Source organism: Panthera pardus, unplaced genomic scaffold (assembly GCF_024362965.1).
Source record: "Panthera pardus isolate Hobbes unplaced genomic scaffold, ASM2436296v1 HiC_scaffold_18, whole genome shotgun sequence".
NCBI lineage: Eukaryota > Metazoa > Chordata > Mammalia > Carnivora > Felidae > Panthera > Panthera pardus.
In genome coordinates, this window is record NW_026526743.1 from 18,670,889 (window position 1) to 18,690,308 (window position 19,420).

The 19,420-nt window shown below is 40.3% G+C and overlaps 1 protein-coding gene across 1 annotated transcript; it reads right to left on the reverse strand.

Moving 5' to 3' along the window:
* Window positions 1-8,585: 8,585 nt before the first annotated feature.
* On the reverse strand, window positions 8,586-11,211 carry ZNF30 (zinc finger protein 30). Its single transcript, XM_053906392.1, is given in 5 exon segments — window positions 8,586-8,702; window positions 8,705-9,600; window positions 9,602-9,800; window positions 9,803-10,278; window positions 10,782-11,211. Coding segments are annotated over 4 exon segments (1,572 nt in total). The 5' UTR covers window positions 10,245-10,278; window positions 10,782-11,211; the 3' UTR covers window positions 8,586-8,667.
* Window positions 11,212-19,420: the final 8,209 nt, after the last annotated feature.

Here is a 19,420-nt window from a genome sequence, read left to right on the forward strand (position 1 = left end):
TAATGTTTATACTTCACATAGCCTTCAGTCCTGACAATTTCCTCTTGTATTTCCTTCTAAATACTTTAGTGGGGCATTTGTTTGTTTTTTGAGAGAGGGAGGGCACAAGTGAGTGAGGGGTGGGGGTGGGGGGGGCAGAGGAGCAGGGCTCATCGATGCAGGGCTCGTGCTCACCTAATGTGGGACTCGAACTCACCAACCATGAGATCGTGACCTAAGCTGAAGTCTGACACTTAATGACTGAGTCACTCAGCACCCCTAACTATTTTGTACTTTTGCATTTTATTTCAGTCTGTGACCTATTTTAAGTTCATTTTTGTTTGAAGGTAGGAGGCATTTCTTCCTCTTGTGCCTCACATCTGGGCAGACTGATGAGAAAACCCCAGGGGTTCCTTCTTTTGCAAGATTCAAACCCTGCAAGCCCTGTCCAAGCAAGGAAGCTTTACCTCAGCCCCATCTTCAGGTGTTCTGGGTATACTGGTGTGTTTCTATAATAATAATAAAATAATAATAATAATAATAATAATAAATGTTCTGTATTTTGGAAATTTGAATAATAAAAAGTTGTAAAATTAATATAATTTTGTCCAGAGACAAAGAAGTGAGCTACACCTCTGGCCAGTTACAAGTTGAACGTTGGGGCACCTGGGTGGCTCCCAGTGGTTGAGTGTCTGACTCTTGATTTCTGCTCAGGTCATGATCCCGGGGCCATGGGATCAAGCTCTGTGCTGAGCACAGAGTCTGCTTGGGATTCTTTCTCCCTCTGCCCCTCTCCCCCCCAACCCCCCGCCCACTCATGTTCTCTATCTAAAATAACATAAAAAATTTTTGAGCAAAGAGAATATGGACTATTGTGGGTTAAAATACATGAATGAATAAAAATGAGCCCATAATGAGACTTCTTAGAAAAGATAAGCAAAAGAATTATATGTTATTACATCTGTATGGCACTGCAAGATAATTAAGTATGAAACTTTATATGAGCTTAAACTCATAAGATTGTGCAAAGACAAATAAAAATGCAAGTGAAATTATAATAAAGTAGCCTGAGGATACATACCAAATTCACACTGGCTGAGACTTTTGGGGAGGCAGAATAAGTGACTAGGTGTTCAGACAAAGAAAAATTTTAAATCACCTGTACCGTCCTCTCCATTCTCTTTCATAATAAAACATATAAAACATAACACAAGGAGCTATTAAAGTTGATGACTGCCAAACATAAGCGGTAGAGATATGTCCTTTGCACTTTTTAGCAAGTAACAGATGGGATTTTGATAAAATAATTTTTTTTTAATGAGGGGTAGAAAGAAAATTACTATGATGAAAAAAACTTGGACAAATTTATCATACTATGTAGGAGAGTATATTTACTTAAGTCCAATTTTTATTCAATGAAATAACACTTTCTCATTGGAGGCAGAAGTAGCCTCTTCCATGGAGAACAAGCTTGGCTGTCTTGTTACAGGGATCACTGCTGAAAGTCTAGTCTAGAACTCATTCCTATTGTTATTTCGGCGATTGTGTTAAACCCCAATTCTCTTACCATTTAGCTGCTTATTTACTCTGTTTCCTGAAATCGAACACTAATTTATAGAGTGTTTGGTGCTGGAATGGGTTATAGGCAACAGCTCATGAGCATCTGGGGATGTTTGTCAGACCTGATTGTGTTTAAAGGTAGGAAGATCCAGTTAACACTGGACAATACTCGTGTTCTGACAAGAAATGGACGAAACAACTGGCACACAGTGCTTGGGGCATATGGTCGAATTAAGTGTTGGAAGACCGTTCTTCCTGGATTTCTTGGTGTTCGTGCCCTGTCTGGGTCTTCTGAGCTGCAAATGTTGACACTGTAATGATGGACGTGTCTCCCCTCACCAGAGTCCTATTCTAAGGGTAAGACAGTCTGGAGATACCCTTTTAGCTCCCCCAGAGCCAGTTGCTTACATTCTGGGCTGGAGACCTTTCCTTTGTCCCCCAAGAGACCAGATGGACTCCCTCCCAACCCCTCTTTCATTTTATTTCACATTCGAATCCAAAGCAGAATACACATGTCTTCTCAAGTACACAGAAAACATTGTTCAGGACAGGTCATACACAAAACGAATCTCAATAAATTTAAGATGACTGAAATCATACCAAGCCTCTTTTCATACCACAATGGTATAAAACTAGAAATCAATCACAAAAAGAAAACTGGAAAAGTCACAAATATGTGGAGATTAAACAACATGCTACCGAGTAACCAATGGATTATTTCTTTTTTGAATAAATCAGAGGATAACGCAAAAGTACCTCGAGAGAAATGAAAATACAACATATCAAAATCTGGGGGATGCAGAAAAAGCAATTCTAAGAGAGAAGTGCATAGCAATACAGACCTAACTGAAGAAATGAGAAAACTCTCAAACAATCTAACTTTATACCTGAAGGAACTAGAAGGAGAGGAACAAAGCCCAGAGTTAGTAGAAGGATGGAAATAATAAAGATCAGAGCAGAAATAAAAAAGACTAAAAATAGAAAAGATTAATGAAACTAAGAGTTGGTCCTTTGAAAAGATAAACAAAATTGATAAACCTTTAAATAGACTAAGAAAAGAGAAGGCTCATATAAATAAAATCAGAAACGAAAGAGGGGAAGTTACAACTGACCCCAAAGAAATACAAAAGATCATAAGAGACTACTATGAACAAATATACACCAACAAATTGAACAACCTAGAAGAAACAGATAAATTCCTAGACACGTACAATCTTCTAAGACTGATTACTAGAAAGAAGATTGAATCCGTAACCAAAAACTCAGCAAACAAAAGTCCAGGACCAGACAGCTTCATTAATGAAGTCTACCCATCCTTCCCAAACTCTTCAAAAGCAAAACAAAACAAAATAACAATACAAACAAAACACCTAAAAAAAAAGAAGAAAGAAAGAAAATCTGAAGAAAGGAAATCCTTCCAAACTCATTTTATAAGGCCAGCATTACCCTGATACCAAAAACAAAGACACCACAAAAAAAGGAAATTACAGGCCAATATCCCTGATGGACATAGACACAAAAATCCTCAACAAAATATTAGCAATCCAAATTAATCCATTAAAAAGATTATACATTGTGATGAAGTGGGATTTATTCCAGGGATAAAAATATGGTTCAATATCCACAAATCAATGTGATAAACTACATCAACAAAAGGAATAAAAATCATATCTCAGTTGAAGGAAAAGCATTTAACAAATTCAACAATTTATGATAAAAAAAAATTTCAACAAAGTGGGTAGAGTGGAAATGTACCTCAACATAATAAAGGCCATTTAAGATCAGCCCACAGCAAACATACTCAACAGTGAAAAGCTGAAAACTTATCATCAGGGACAAATCAAGGATGCCCACTCTCTCCACTTTTATTCAACATAGTATTGGAAGTCCTAGCCAGAGCAACTAGGCAAGAAAAAGAAATAGAAGGTATCCAAACTGAAGAAGTAAAACTATCACTATTTGTGGACAGTAAGATTTTACATCTAGAAACCCCTAAAGACTCCACCAAAAAACTATTTGAATTAAAAAACAATTTCAGTAAACTTGCAGGATACAAAACCAATATACAAAAACCAGTTGTGTTTCTATATAGTAACAAACTGTCAGAAAAAAATTAAGAAAACAATCCCATTTACAATTGCATCAAAAGGAATAAAATAACTAGAATAAATTTAATCAAGGAGATAGAACGCCATTACACTGAAAATTTTAAAACATTGATAAAAGAAGTCAAAGAAGACACAAATAAACCTAAAGATATTCCATGCTCATGGATTGGAAGAATCAATATTGTTAATATGTCCATATTACCCAAAGCAATCTATGGATTCAGTGCAATCCCTATCAAAATCCCAATGGCATTTTTCACAGAAATAAAACAATCCTAAAATTTGTATGGAACCACAAAAGGTACTATGTCACCAAAGCAATCTTGAGAAAGAAGAACAAACCTGGAGGCATCACACTTCCTGATTTCAGACTACATTACAAGGCTACAGTAATCAAAACAGTATGGTATTGGCATTGAGCAGACACACAGACCGATGCAGCAGACACACAGGCCGATGCAATGGAATAGAGAGCCTATAATAAATTCATGCATAGTCAGCTAATTTATGAGAAAGAAGCCAAGAATATACAATGGGGAAAGGACAGTCTCTTCAATAAACGGTGCTGGGAAACCCAGAGAGCCACATCCAAAAGAATGAAACTGGGGGCGCCTGGGTGGCTCAGTCGGTTAAGCGGCCGACTTCGGCTCAGGTCATGATCTCGCGGTCTGTGAGTTCGAGCCCCATGTCGGGCTCTGTGCTGACAGCTCAGAGCCTGGAGCCTGTTTCAGATTCTGTGTCTCCCTCTCTCTGACCCTCCCCCGTTCATGCTCTGTCTCTCTCTGTCTCAAAAATAAACATTAAAAAAAAAAAAAAAGAATGGAACTGTACCACTATGTTAACACCGTACCCAAAATTTAACTCACAGTGGATTAAAGACTTGAATATAAGATGGGAGACCATAAAACTCTTATAAGAAAACAGGCAGTAAGCTATTTGACATTGCTCTTGGAGATATTTTTTGGATCTGACTCCAGAGGCAATGGCAACAAAAGCAAAAGTAAACAAATGGAACTAGATCAAACTAAAATGCTTCTGCACAGCAAAAGAAACCATCAACAGTCTAAAAAGGCAACCTACTGAATGGGAGACGATATCTGCAAATGGTACATTTGCTAAGGGGTTAATTCCTAAAAAAAAAAAAAAAAAAAAAACAACTCCTACAACTCAGTAGCAAAAAATCCAATTAAAAGATGAGCAGAAGATCTGAACAGAGATTTTTCCAAAGACATAGACCATTAGGAAAACGCAAATTAAAAACACAATGAGGTACCACCAGACACCTACCTATTAGAGTAACTGAAAACAAAAACAAGCTGACAACACCAAGTGCTGACAACGATGTGTAACTGCAACTCTCATACATCGACAATGGGAACGTAAAACGGCGCAGCCACTTTACAAGAAATTGCCAAGCTTTTCCAAAGTTAAAACCATATTTACCATACGACAGCACTTCGAGTCCTTGGCATTTACCTCAAGAAATGAAAATGTCCACACAAAAGTGCAAACAGTGCCTTTATTCATGACTGCCCATCCTGGAAACAACCCAAATTGCTATCACCTGGTGAATGGGTAAACAGATTGTGGTTCGCCCACAATGGAATACTACGCAACAATAAAAACAAATGAACAACCTATACACATAATAAAATGGATGAATCACAAGTGCACTGTGCTAAATTAAAACCAGAAACAAGTCTACTGACTGTATTTGTATGACATTCTGCAAACAACAAAACCATAGATTAGTTGTCATGACCTGGGGTTGGGGGAAGGGAACTAATTACCCAAGAGCATGGAGGAACATTTTGGGGGGGGGGGTTGGCAAATATTCTGTATCCTGGTTATGGTTATATGACTGTATATATTTGTCAAAAAATATATAGAACTGTATACCTAAACAGGGTGAATGTTACTATATGCAAATTATGTCAATAACCCCCAAATAAAAAACAAAAAATTCCCTCATCAACATAGATGTGAAAATTCCTTAATAAACATTAGCAAAATGAAAGCAGGAATGTATGACAAGTACACTATGATCTTGGGAATGAAAAGTTGAGCCAACTGTTGAAAATCAATGTAAGTCACTGTATAAAAAAATGTTTATATTGTATGAGAACCTCAATTGCTGAAAAAGAAAGCATTTGACGAAGTGCAACTCACTTTAATGATAAAAGGAAAATCCCTCACCCTGATAAGGGACATGGATGAAAAATCAGAAGCTAACATTATATTTAACGGTAAAGAACTGAATGCTTCCCTCAGGATTCGACAGAAGCCAAGGATGTCCATTTTCATCGGCTCTATTCAACACTGGTGTACTGGACACCGTAGGAAATGCTGCAAGAGAAGAAAATTCAAACTGGGTAGGACATAGTAAAAGCGTGTTTGCTCACAAATGACACTGTTGTGTATACAGAAAAATGTAAGCAATCTATGAAAAGCGACTAGAACTCAAATTTAATATCACAGGAAACAAAGTCGATACCCAGAAAAAAATTCATATATATTCAGCCACAGCATTTATCGTAATATCAAGAATTATGACACACTAAAGGATAAGCTTAACAAAATATGTGGAGGACTGAAAAGTACACAACATTGCTGAGAGAAATTAAAGACCTAAGTAAAAGGAAATATATGTTTATGAATTAATGGATTAATAGTATTAGGAAGTGAATTATCTCCATATTGACCTATAGATTCAATACACTCCACATTATAATTCCCCAAAACGTTTTCTCCCATGGCAATTGACAAGTTGATCTGCAAAGAGGTAATTGAAAAAAAGACTTTCAACAAAGCAGTAGCAGTTCTGAAACGTGCAGTAATACTCTTCGGTATTGTTAGAATAATGGACACAGGGTACAATGGTATGAGAAGTGTATTTGGAAATGAATATATTTATGTAGTCTACTGATTTCCAAAAAGCAACTCAATGGAGAAAGATAATTCTTTTCAAGAAATGGCCCCAGAACAAATGTATATGGTTGTTTCCTCTTTTCACAGATTCGTTAATTGTATACACGGTGACAATAATTTTCTAATTAATTTTGTTGCTTCAAAATTAATGTTCCAATTACAGTTCTGGCCTCACATGAAAATTTCTGATACACAGGCATCTCATTACCTTTTCTGAGCAGACCTTAATTTCATAATTTTTGGTTTTCTCTTTAATCCCAAACTTATGCATACATGTGGTGACTTCCCAAATCAAGATGTTAAAACTATCACTATTCAGATCATTAATTGCAAGAAGCCTCCGAACAGTGGAAAGCTCCATCAGTGACTACCCTATCCAAGTTTCAATACTTAGTTATGTGTTTACAAAAACTGCAGCATTACCTTGGAAGTGTTTTTCAGAACCCAGTGAAATCTGTGTAACTTCCAACTATAGAAAAAAATCTGGGTAGAGGAACAAGTTAGGTGACTGAGAAAAATGCAGAATGTGAAGCATTCTCTAACACAACTTCCTTGGACTTTCCCCCCAAAATCATGTAAAAAAGGTGGGACTCGAGAGTATATAGGGGCACCTGGGTGGCTCAGTTGGTAAGCATCCGACTTCGGCTCAGGTCATGATCTCACAGTCCGTGGGTTCGAGCCCCGCATCAGGCTCTGTGCTGGAAGCTCGGAGCCTGGAGCCTGCTTCGGATTCTGTGTCCCTCTCTCTCTCTCTGCCCCTCCCCTACTTGTACTCTGTCCCTCTCTCAAAAATAAACATTAAACAATTTTTTATAAAAAATTAAGAGTAGAAGGCTATTATTTAGGAGTGAAGTCTACAACTCCCTCTTACATGCAGAAATAACATGTATACATGGAGAGATAAGTAGAGATAAAATAAATAAGGCAAAATGTTACCAAAGATGTGGCAATTTTACTATTCTTTCAACTTTTCTCGGTTAAAATTTCTATTCACAAAAAAGTTGTAAAAAGAAATTTCCAAGTGGACAGTATTTTTCTCTCATTATTTCCAACTTACCCTGAGTTTTGGACAAAGAATGAGGATTATAGGCTATTCTCAACAACTTCACATACTTTGAAAGACTGAGTATCTTTCAAGCATTAATTCAATTTAAGGGATGAGTTCAAAATGAATATCCTCTCATTTCTTTCTTTCTACAAAGTTTTATCCAGAGAGATTTACCTAAAATTGTAAAATGGATACATGAATATAAAGGCATTAACTTTTTAATATATTTTTTAATGTTTATTCATTTTTGAGAGACAGCATGAGTGGGGGAGGGGCAGAGAAAGAGGGAGACACGGAATCTGAGACAGGCTCCGAGCTGTCAGCACAGAGCCTGATGCGGGACTCGAACGCACGGACTGTGAGATCATGACCCGAGCCGATGTCGGTGTCTTAACCTATTGAGCCATCCAGGTGCCCCAGGGCATTTCTAAATTAACTACACCTGTAGGGTCTTACTCTCAAAATTTCACTAGCAGTTGAAAAACATGCTAATAGTAAAATTAATAAATATCAGGCGTAGGTTTTTACGAGTATGTAGGTTCTAATACCACCATTTGAAAGCAATGCCCTGAAATAGCACGTGTGGTGCCTGGGGTCAAACAGGTTGGAAGGCGGTGGCATGACAATGATGGGAGCTGATGTGTGCTTTCCAATATACATTAACTGGTTTTGTTTGTTTTTTTAACTAGGATGGATTATCTGAAGTTCAGCAATGATTTAAGAGTAACTGGAAGGTTTTTTTTATTCACTAGTTCATTCAACGATAGAATAGGTCATATCAAATTTCATGCTACCAGTGCTGTACTAAAGTTTCCTACCTTTTCTGAATTGGCCACCAATCCCGAATATTCTGATATTATAAACACAAGAATGACAAATGAAGGCTTTCCTATGTTTTCTGAATTCCATTATGAATTCTGTAATACGAGAATATTTTCTAAAGGCCTACAAGATTTTTTACATACAGGTTTCTCATTAGCATAAATTCTGATGCTAAATAATGTTTGAGTCATACATAAAGGACTCCCCAAATTCCTTAAATTCTTAGGGTTTTACACCCATATGGTTTCTCTGATTGCTTTAAGGGCTGAACTGTATCTAAAGTCCTTCCCACATTTTTTACACTTAAAGGGTTTCTCACCAGTGTGCAACCTCTGATGTTCAGTAAGGAAGGAATTAAGTCTAAAGGTCTTGCCACATTCCTTACATTCAAAGGGTTTCTCACCAGTATGAATTCTCAGATGTTGAACTAGGTAAGAGCCAGAACTAAAGGCCTTCCCACACTCTTTACGCTCATAGGGTTTCTCACCAGTATGAATTCTGCCACGTTGTACAAGGTATGAGGCACAACTAAATGTTTTTCCACATTCCTTACATTTATAGAGTTTCACATCAACATGAATTTTCTGATGCTATGTAAGATGTACATGTACTCGAAAGGTCTTTCCACATTCCTTACATTCGTAAGGTTTCTCACCAGTATGAACCCTTTGATGTACAGGAAGTTGATGGCGACTAATAAAAGCTTTTCCACATTCCTTACACTCGTAGGGTTTCTCAGCAGTATGAATCCTCTGATGTTGAACAAGGTATGAGCCAGCACTAAAAGCCTTGCCGCACTCCTTACACTCACAGGGTTTCTCACCTGTATAAAGTCTTTCATGTTGAACGAGGTATGAGGCATGACTAAAGGCTTTCCCGCATTCCTTGCGTTCATAGGGCTTTACCCCTGCATGAATTCTCTGAGGTGCATTAAGAAATGAACTAAGTCTAAAGGCCTTTCCACATTCCTCACATCCATAAGGTTTCTCACCAGTATGAATTCTCTGATGTTTAACAAGGGGTGAGCTACTACTAAAGGCCTTCCCACATTCTTTACATTCATAGGGTTTCTCACCAGTATGAATCCTCTGATGTTGAACAAGGTATGAGAAGGTACTCAAGGCCTTCCTACATTCTTTACACACAAAAGGTTTTACCAGTATGAATACTCTGTTGCTGAAAAAGTTTTCCATACACTATAAAAGCTTTCCCACATTTCTTACATTCATAGGGTTTCTCACCGCTATGGATTCTTTGATGTTGAACAAGGTATGAGCTACTATAAAAAGCTTTTCCACATTCCCCACATTCATACGCTTTCTTAGCAGTATGACTACTCTGATGTACAGTAAATTATGGCTACTACCAGAGGTCTTCCCACATTCCTTGCATTCATATGGTTTCTCGCCAGTATGAATTCTCCCATGTTTAACAAAGCCTGAGCCTCTAATAAAAGCCTTCCCACATTCTTTACATTCATAGACTTTCTTAACAGTGTGAGTTCTCTGATGTTGAACAAGGTACGAAAAGGTACTAGAGGACTTACCACATTCCTTACATTTACAAGGTTTCTCACCAGTATGAAATCTCTGATGTACAGGGAGCCGATGTCTATTACTAAAGTTCTTCCCACATTCTTTGTATTTGTAGGGTTTTTCACTAGAATGTGTTCTCTCACGTTGAACAGGGTTTGAGTACTGACAAAAAGTCTTCCCACATTCCTGATATTCATATGATTGCTCTCCATTAAGAATTCTCGGATGTAAAGCAAAAGATGTATATTTCTCAATGGTGGGCATTTCTTTATTGCTGTCTCATCCTTCGACTGAAAATCTGAAAGAAAACAAACAAAAAACAAATATCTGTTTTCCTATATGAGAAAATACAGGAATAGATTTCTCTGGAAGAAAAGAGACTAAAAATATTCATTAGATATCAAAAGCCTAGATTATACTAAAATACTGTTAGAAAAATTTTTTCAAGGTCAAAGAGAAATGCAGAGATTAGTGAGAGTTTATTTAAAATAGTAAGGTTGGGGATAAAATAGGTTTCATTTCTGATATTTAAGTGTGGATCAGGATCTTTGAGGAGCATGTTGAAAAACTGTACCCACACACCATCCCAGACCTCCTGAATCCGAAGACACAGGGCAAGTTCTGGGCACGAATATGTTTAACATTTCTAACAAATGTTTCTGATACAGATAAAATTTCATTTACCCCCAACGTGACTTCTCTTTACACTTTGAATAAAATCCATGTATCTTTCATTAATATGATTCCTGCTTACCTATCAGCCCTCATATCAAGTCAGAATTTTCTTCGTTCCCTCTTTACCTCACTTTCCCCTTTCAGCACTTGGAATGTGTCACAAGTTTTCTCATCGTTTGGTTCCATCTGCAGGTGATGGTAATCTCCCCCAAATTCTCTGGCATGTGTGGTTTGCAGACTGGATCTTTCTCATCCTATATATATTTAAGGTAAAATATCACTTTATCAGGAATACTGTAAATTGCTGGCCTTGTCTAAGGATGCCCATGTCTTTAGCTTCTGTTATAACACTTAATTCTTGTAATTCCAACCTGTTTTCAATTACACAATTATTTCTCTTTGCTAAAAGTTTTAATTTATTTTCCCCACGCCTACCTGTGGTTGATAGTATTTTGGTCTTCATGGCCTTTGCCATTATCATGCCTGTGAATATGTTGCATCACATGACAAAAGATATATAATTAAGGTTACTAATCAGTTGATTTGAGATGGAGACATCAACCTGGCTTGCCTGGATAATTCCCTAAAGAGCAGGGCTTTCTCCTGGCTGAGGGCAGAAAGGGAGCCAGGGACATTCAAAGTGTGAGAAGGACAAGACTTGCTGGTTGCTGGCCGGAAGATGGAGGGGACCACATGGGAAGTGTGAGAAGGAAATAAATTCTGCCAATAACCAGTGAGCCTAGAAGGCCCTATGCCCTAAAGAACTGTAGTCGCAGCTGATACTCGGATTTAGCCATCCTGTGCCGAACTGGTCTACAGAACTATGGGATAATAAATGACTGTTGTCTTAAGCTGCCAAATGTGTGGTAATTTGTTACAAAGCAATAGAAAACGAACACTTTCCCCCAAAGCAGGCCCAACCCCTGTGTCATTCAGCACTGAACTATAACCCCCTAGCACACAGCAGAAATTGACTGAAAAAAAAAAAAAAAAAAAAGACAAATCTCCAGACAAAAAAAAGAATTAGGATATAGTTAAAAGACAATGTCATACAAATAATTGACCGATAATCCATTAATATAAAATAGAGAATCCTTTACGAAATAAACAATTTCTGGAATGAGGCAGGGAAGGTATAAGGTATCTTTGCCAAAAAGTCAGGTACATTTCCAAGACTCCTAGGTTTCTCCAAGAAACAGAAGAGACTTAATATGGAGCTCTGGATGACAAATGCAATGACAAAAGGGATACATGACTGATTATCTTGAATTACACATTCTGAATCAGTGATGATGGATAAAAGATGAGTCCATCATAATTCTTGCAAGAGAACAGAAAAATAATTTTTTTTTAATTTTTTTTAACGTTTATTTATTTTTGAGACAGGGAGAGACAGCATGAACGGGGGAGGATCAGAAAGAGAGGGAGACACAGAATCAGAAACAGGCTCCAGGCTCTGAGCTGTCAGCACAGAGCCTGATGTGGGGCTCGAACCCACGGATGGCAAGATCATGACCTGAGCCGAAGTCGGATGCTTAACCGACTGAGCCACCCAGGCGCCCCAAGAAAAATAATTTTTAATCTCTGTTGTTGAATAATCTCCTACTTAGAAAAAGTATTTACTAGCAAAGACTCAAATAATTCCTCTTCCTCTTTTCACTGGAGCTATGTTTCCAGTTAACCAAAAGTACTGGTTTAGAAAACTAATAAATATTTACACAAGAAATACCAGTAACGAAGTATCTTCCTACAAATAATGATATTTTCTTATTCTTTTTTTAAAGTTTATTTATTTTGAGAGAGAGAGAGAGAGAGTTTGAGAGCAGGGGAGGGGCAGACATAGGGAGAGGGAGAATCCCAAGCAAAGCAGGCTCTGCACTGACAGCCTGTCATCGCAGAGCCGGCTTCAGATCCTCTGTCCACCCCCCCCCCCCCCACGCCCCCGCTCCTCCCCCGCATGCGCACACTCTCATAGATAAACATTAAAAAAATATTGCTAGCAATTTGAAAACCGTGTCACAGTGTTGCTGTAAGAATCAATAAGGCAATACATGTAAAATACCTAGAACGGTGTCAGGCATAGAGTACAGATTTCGTGTTACTTTACAGCAGTCACTTCTGCTGTTACCACCGCCACCAGCACCACCGCCACTGGCTGCATAAGAGACAGTGACCAAAAAGGGGAGGGGCTCCTGGGCGGCTCAGTCAGTTGGGCTTCCGACTTCGGCTCAGGTCATGATCTCACGGTTGGTGAGTTCAAGGCCCGCAACGGGCTCTGGGCTGACAGCTCAGAGCCTGGAACCTGCTTGGGATTCTGGGTCTCCCTCTCTCTCTGCCCCTCCCCTGCCCATGGTCTGTCTCTCTCACTCTCAAAAATGAATAAATGTTAAAAAATTTTTTTAAAAAGGGGGTGTGGGAGTCTGCATGGCATGAGCAAACTGAACAAGATTTCATACCTCCCCTGACAAATTTTCAGTTAATGACTTTTCTTATGTCTACAAGAAAACACAAAATAAAGGATACTTACTCGTTCCTCTACTATATCAAGTATCTACATCCAAATCCACTGTCACCATTTTTTCTTGTGCACAAAATTCCACCATCTTACCCCTCCAGGTCAAGGCCATTGCTTCTATAATAATTTCCTCCTCCCAGTTCACCCATTTTGACCACTCAAATGGAACCGTCCCCATCATTAATCATGCAGGTGTAACCCCATGTCCCAACCAACCCCATCTCTTCGTGAGCAAATGCCACTGCAGAGCCCTTGCCCTCACTTTCACCGCTGCCTCACCCCGTTCTGCTTACACCGGGCCTGTCAGGCTTTCACTCCTTGATCCCGCTGAGAATTTCCCCTTCTGGGAAGGCCACACCTCAAACTCAACGCTCATGTCTTATTTTAATGCATGTTTCAGTAATCGTTCCTCCATCTTGAAACGTTTTCTTCATTTGCCTTTGCTGGTACCACTTTCCCGTTTTCATTCTACCTCAAAACATGCTTCTTCTCCGTAGTCTCTTTTGTGGCATCCTCTGACGGACGTAACTGTGACACTCCTCTACCTGCCCCGGCTCTCTGGGAGACCTCATGCAGCGCCATGGCTTTAAATACCAGCCACAGGAGTGCCGGGTGGCTCAGTCGGTTAAACGCCGGACTTTGCTAAGGTCATGATCTCACGGTTCGTCGGTTCGAGCCCCGCGTCGTGCTCTGTGCTGACAGCTCAGAGCCTGGATGGAGCCTGCTTCGGAGTCTGTGTCTCCCTCTCTCTCGGCACCTCCCCGGCTCTATCTCTCTCTCAAAAATAAACAAACATTACAATTTTTTTTTATAAATAAGTAAATAAATACCAGCCATAGGCCAATAAAAGTCAACTGCTGTTGTGAGACCATCTTCTCAACTTCAGGCTTCATATTCAACAGCCTGCTCGGCCTTCTAATCGGCTGATTTATGACCATCTCAGACTTAACATATTCAAAGCACACATATTTCAATTGGCTCTCCGTCCTGCCTTTTCCCTCTTTCCCATCTGAGGCAACTGTGTCACCATTCGCCTGTTCAAGCCAAAACGTGCTCAGCCTTCTTAACGTCCCTCTTCCTCCACACTCATTTATAACCCACCAGCATGCTGTGAGTTCTATGCTCAAAGGAGCTTCTTGCCACTTTCCACCACCAACACTCAAATCCAAACCACTAGCACCCCCGGTCTGCACTACCGAAGTGGCCTCCCAGCAGCTTTTCCTCTCCTGACCCTTGTCCCCATTCAGGCAACCCTCTCTGCATCTGTGCAGGAAAAAGCAGAAGGGAGTGATGGACGGTATCTGCAGACCCAAGAACCCCAAAATAGCCATTTTCATCCGAAAGATTAGCAGACGAACTGGAGAGGTACAAGCAATCTGGGGCGCTTGGTAAGGTTTGACGTGGTTGGAAGCTGATTTATCAGGGAGGGAGGAAAGAGGGTTGTGATTAGGCAGAGGCAGCTAAAGGGCTTAAGGGGTAGTTGGAAAAGGTTTATCTCCTCATTTGGAGAGTCTGGGTGAAGAGTAGGTGAAAATTCTTTATATAGTTTTGCAACTTCTCTGTAAGCCTTTAGTTATTATTTTAAAATGTTTTGCTTCTTTCTGCTCAAGGTGTTTATAAGGATATCTGCCTGGAGTACCTGAGTGGCTCGGTCGGTTAAGTGTCCAACTTCGGCTCAGGTCATGATCTCATGGTTCGCGAGTTCGGGCCCCACGTCGGGCTCTGTGCTGACAGCTCGGAGCCTGGAGCTGCTTCAGAGTCTGTCTCTCCCTTTCTCTGCCCCTCCCCTGCTCACGCTCTCTCTCCCTCCCTCTCTCTCTTAAACATTAAAAAAAATTTTTATAAGGATATCTTCCTTATAGAAATTCATTAAGCTGTATATTTTAATATGGTTTTCTAGTTTTTATCTCATTTAACAAAAGTGTTTTTTTAATTTAAGATTGGAAAAATATAAATTAGATCATGCCTTCTAGTCACTTTCAGGAAAGAATCCGAATTCCTGATAATTAACAAAAATATATACAAGACTCGGCCTCTTCTGACATTCTCCCTTTTTTCTTGTTGCTGCCCCCTCATTAATTCTGTTCTGGTCTGCTTATTGCTCCTGAATCACCCAAAGCTCACTCCCACCTCAAAGCATGTACGTTTGCTGTTCACGCTGCCTGGAATGTTCTATATAATCATATAGCCTACGCCCTTCTTGTTCTTGTCTCTGCTCCGTTATCACCACCTCTGAATATACAAATAAATCTAAATGCAGGAGAGGAGCTGAAAGCAGTCAAATTCAAGATGCACTGGAAATACTGCCCTATGAAAGAGAAGAGGCCCGATGAAATGACAGGGAAATAAGAGGTGAATGAGTGTTAAAATTCGCAAAGACAAGGTTTCTTTGGACACTTTGGTGAGATAGTCCCCTTTCTCCCAAGTTTCAGGCTTTTCCACGCAGGCCTTGCTTGGGCTCCCTTTGAAGGGACAGTTCCAAGCGACAGCTCAGAAAAGTGCCTCCTCCCTGACCCAGTGAGGGCTTCTCTACCCGATGGGATCTTACTCACCTGTGCGTGGTCTTCTTTGATCTTCCCTCGCTATCATCCAGGGCTCTTTCCAGCCTTCCGATAAAGTAATCACATGTGGTTTAGAAAGGGAATGTCCAGCTTACAAGGTAGCAAAGAAATAAAATATGAATTAAAAAATACTTTGAGCTTAGAACTTGGAATAAACTAGAGGTCAAAATGATAGTGGTAAGTATTTCCGGGAAGGGCAAGGGGATTCAAGAATCCAGACAGATGGGGAAAAGCTTTTATTTTGAGTGAAATCTACTTCTCTCTCTCTCTCTCTCTCTCTCTCTCTCTCTCTCTCTCTCTCTCTCGCATCTTGACAGAAAGCATGACCTTGTAATTGAGAACACAGACCATGGAACCAGAGCGCTTGCATTCAAATTCCTGCTTCTGCCTCCTACCCGCTGTGCGACTATGGGAAACTCACTTAAACTCACTGTGCTCCAACATGCTTATCTGAAATGGTTACAAAAATAGTACCCATGACACAGGATGGTTGTGAGGATAGAGATCAGTTAATACAAATCAAACACAAAAATGTAGGGTGTAGAATAGTGATTGGTACATAGTAAACAATACACTCACCTGTGTATTGTCTTCTTGTGAGTTAACATTATCACTGTCATTTTTCTAAGAGAAAAGACAAAGATTCTTGAGACATCTCTAAGATATTCATTCAATCTTAAATGCAAAGTTCATGAATTATACATTTTAACTATAAAATCAGGGTAATTATTTTGTTCTTGTTTTTGAGAGAGAGGAGAGAAGGCTCAAGTGAGCAAGGGCAGAGAGAGTCCCAGAAGGGGCAGAAGGAGAGAGGGCGGGGGAGAGAGGAAGATAGAGAGAGAGAAAGCAGGGCTTGAGCTCACCCGCTGTGGGACTCAAACTCAGAAACTGTGAGATGGTGACCTGAGCCAAAGTCAGATAATGACTGAATCACCCAGGTGCCCCCAGGTAACTGTTTTGTAAGAAAGAAAATGCAGTAACTTCCATTTTTGTTTGTTTTTGAGAGAGACAGACACACACGGTGTGAGTGGGGGAGGGGGAAAGAGGGAGAGAGAGAGAATTACAAGTAGATTCCATGCTGCCAGCACAGAGCCCAGGCACGGGGCTTGAACCCACAAAGCCCTGAGATCATGGCCTGAGCAGAAACCAAGAGTTGGAGGCTTACCCAATTGAGTCGCCCAGGCGCCCCCCCCCCCTTTTTTTTTTAACGCTTATTTTTGAGAGAGAGAGAGAGAAAAAAAGCATGAGTGGAGGAGAGGCAGAGAGAGACGGAAAGAAAGAACCCCAAGCAGGCTCCACACTGACAGCAGAGAGCCTGATTCGGGGCTTGAACTTGCAAACTACGAGATCATGACTGAAACAGGGTGCTGTTGAGAAAACAAAACAAAACAAATCACCAGACGCCGAATAGAAGGAAGGCAAGATTTTATTCACGGCCGGGCCAAACCTGATCTCCTGAGCTTAAGGAGAAAAGTGCAGAGAACAGCCCCCGAACAAAGGTAGCAGTGAGCTTATGTGGATTTTAGCAAGTCAGAGTACGTCATTATTTAGTTAACCAATTACAATTTACAGCATTTCATGGTAGCCAATCATACTGTGACACACAGACATTAGTCTTGATGGGAACCTATCAATTTAAAGTTCTTTGTCCTAATAGATTTTAAAACGACCAATCATAATTAGACACCTGATACTGTGGGGCAGTGAGTTCTGACTTTTTACATGTTGGTCTTGACTAGGCTAGATCTTGGGAGAAGAGGTGGGGGAGCGTTTTGCAACCTAAGTTATCTATTTAGCAAGCAGGCGAAGTTACAGAAGCGAGATAGGGCGGTTAGTAATTTCCGATAACCCTAATAGGGAACCACATAAGCTTTTATCTCAATTATTCATGAAAGGTGAGTTTAAGCCGAACTTATATACAATAAGCTTTCTGATATAAGTTGACCTATTACATTCCGCACTCCTGTTTGTTAGTTATTCAGACCTTTGAATAACCTTATTCTGGCATTTGAGCTAGTGGGACGTATGGGCTACATAATACCATAAGCTTTATAGATCCTATTTTTCGATTTATGAACTGAAGTAGTAGTTCTATCAAACAGGGTCCTATAGTTATAGCCAGAAAGAGAAAGATAGGGGGTCCCGCAAGGGCACTTAGGAGAGTTGTTAGCAAAGGGGACCAGGAAAATATAGACTCATACCAATTTGGATTAATTTGTCTTTGTCTTTCTCTTTCCTCTAATCGTTGTCTGACCTGACTCAAGGTCTGCTTGATGATTCCTGAATTATTGACATAAAAACAGCACTGTTCCCCAAGGGCCATACAAAGCCCTCCTTGCTGTAAAAATAACAGGTCCAAGCCCCTCCGATTCTGAAGTACCACCTCTGCTAAAGAGTTTACAGATTCAGACAGTTTATCAATATTCCTTTCTAATTCTGATATATCCTGATCAATTTGTTTGCTTAGTAATTTGAAGTTCTGATCCCCGGTGATGAAAGCGGCAGTACTTACACCAATGGATCCTGCAACCCCCAGTCCTACAAAGAGGGGCACTGGGATAGGAGAAATGGGTTCCCTCGGAAATCGAGACTGGGGAATGAAACCTAGGTGTTCTTTTCCTCCTTCACCTGAAAAGTAGAAGACCTGGGGTAGGAGGTGGACTAGAATGCAGAAATCAGACCTCTTGATTATAAGGTGGAGGTTTAAACAAGGGGTTAAACCCAAGGAGCAAGCGAACCAAGTCCCAGAGGGCGGTACAAGGAAGTAAAGGGTACCCCCCACATGAGCATTATTTGGCAAGTAGATGGTGCTGTTACAATAAGCCAAATACCTGGGCTGTTTTATCTGGTAATTTCCAGCATAGAAACAAGTCCCCATTCCTTCTAGATCTCCTAAGGTGAGACTTGGGTTCTGCCCCCAGGTACAGTGACCCTCTATCTGGCCATGGCTCAAATTCCTGACTTGGTCTTCCCTCGTTCCCAAAGGGACCGGAGCACCTATTCCTATGTAGTAGGGGGGCCTAGGATTCAAACATAGCCAACAATCCCAAGTGATGTTAGGGTTGGTGGCATTTAAAAACTTAAAGGTATAGTACAAGGCTTTAAAGGTATCAGTCTCTCTTATTTCAGGTTTGTTCCTAGCGGGGGAAGGAGTCAACATAAAGGCAGTAGTGGTGGGTGAACGGGCCGTAGACTTAGCTGATGACCAGGCTAGAGGCCTGGGGGGGGGCAGTTTTCCAGGGTCAGGGAGAGGGTTAATTACAGGATTGGGCCCAATGGGCGCTCTAGGGGTGACTCTAAACCTCTGAATGGTGAACTCAGTGCCGGGATCAAGACCAGAAACGTATAGTCTCAATCCCCATGTTCTCCCCATATTCCATCGGGGATCTAAACCATTTTTAATGACGACAGTGACTAGGCGTTGGCTCTTGGTCATAGACACTGCTCTTATAGACAGTATAAACTGATCCTTTTCAGTAACCCAGTCAGCTATGGTTTCACAACCCCATGAGGCACAGTGAAACTGGCCTCGTCCTTGACAGCCGGGGGGCGTATCAGAGGGACAAGCATAAAACTGTACTCCTTTGAAACTTAGGCAGTCTGGGGTTCTCTGGTAAGGCAAAACTCCGGTAGCACCTTGATATCATGGTTGTTTCCACTCAATGGGGAACAGAAGACACAGATTAAAG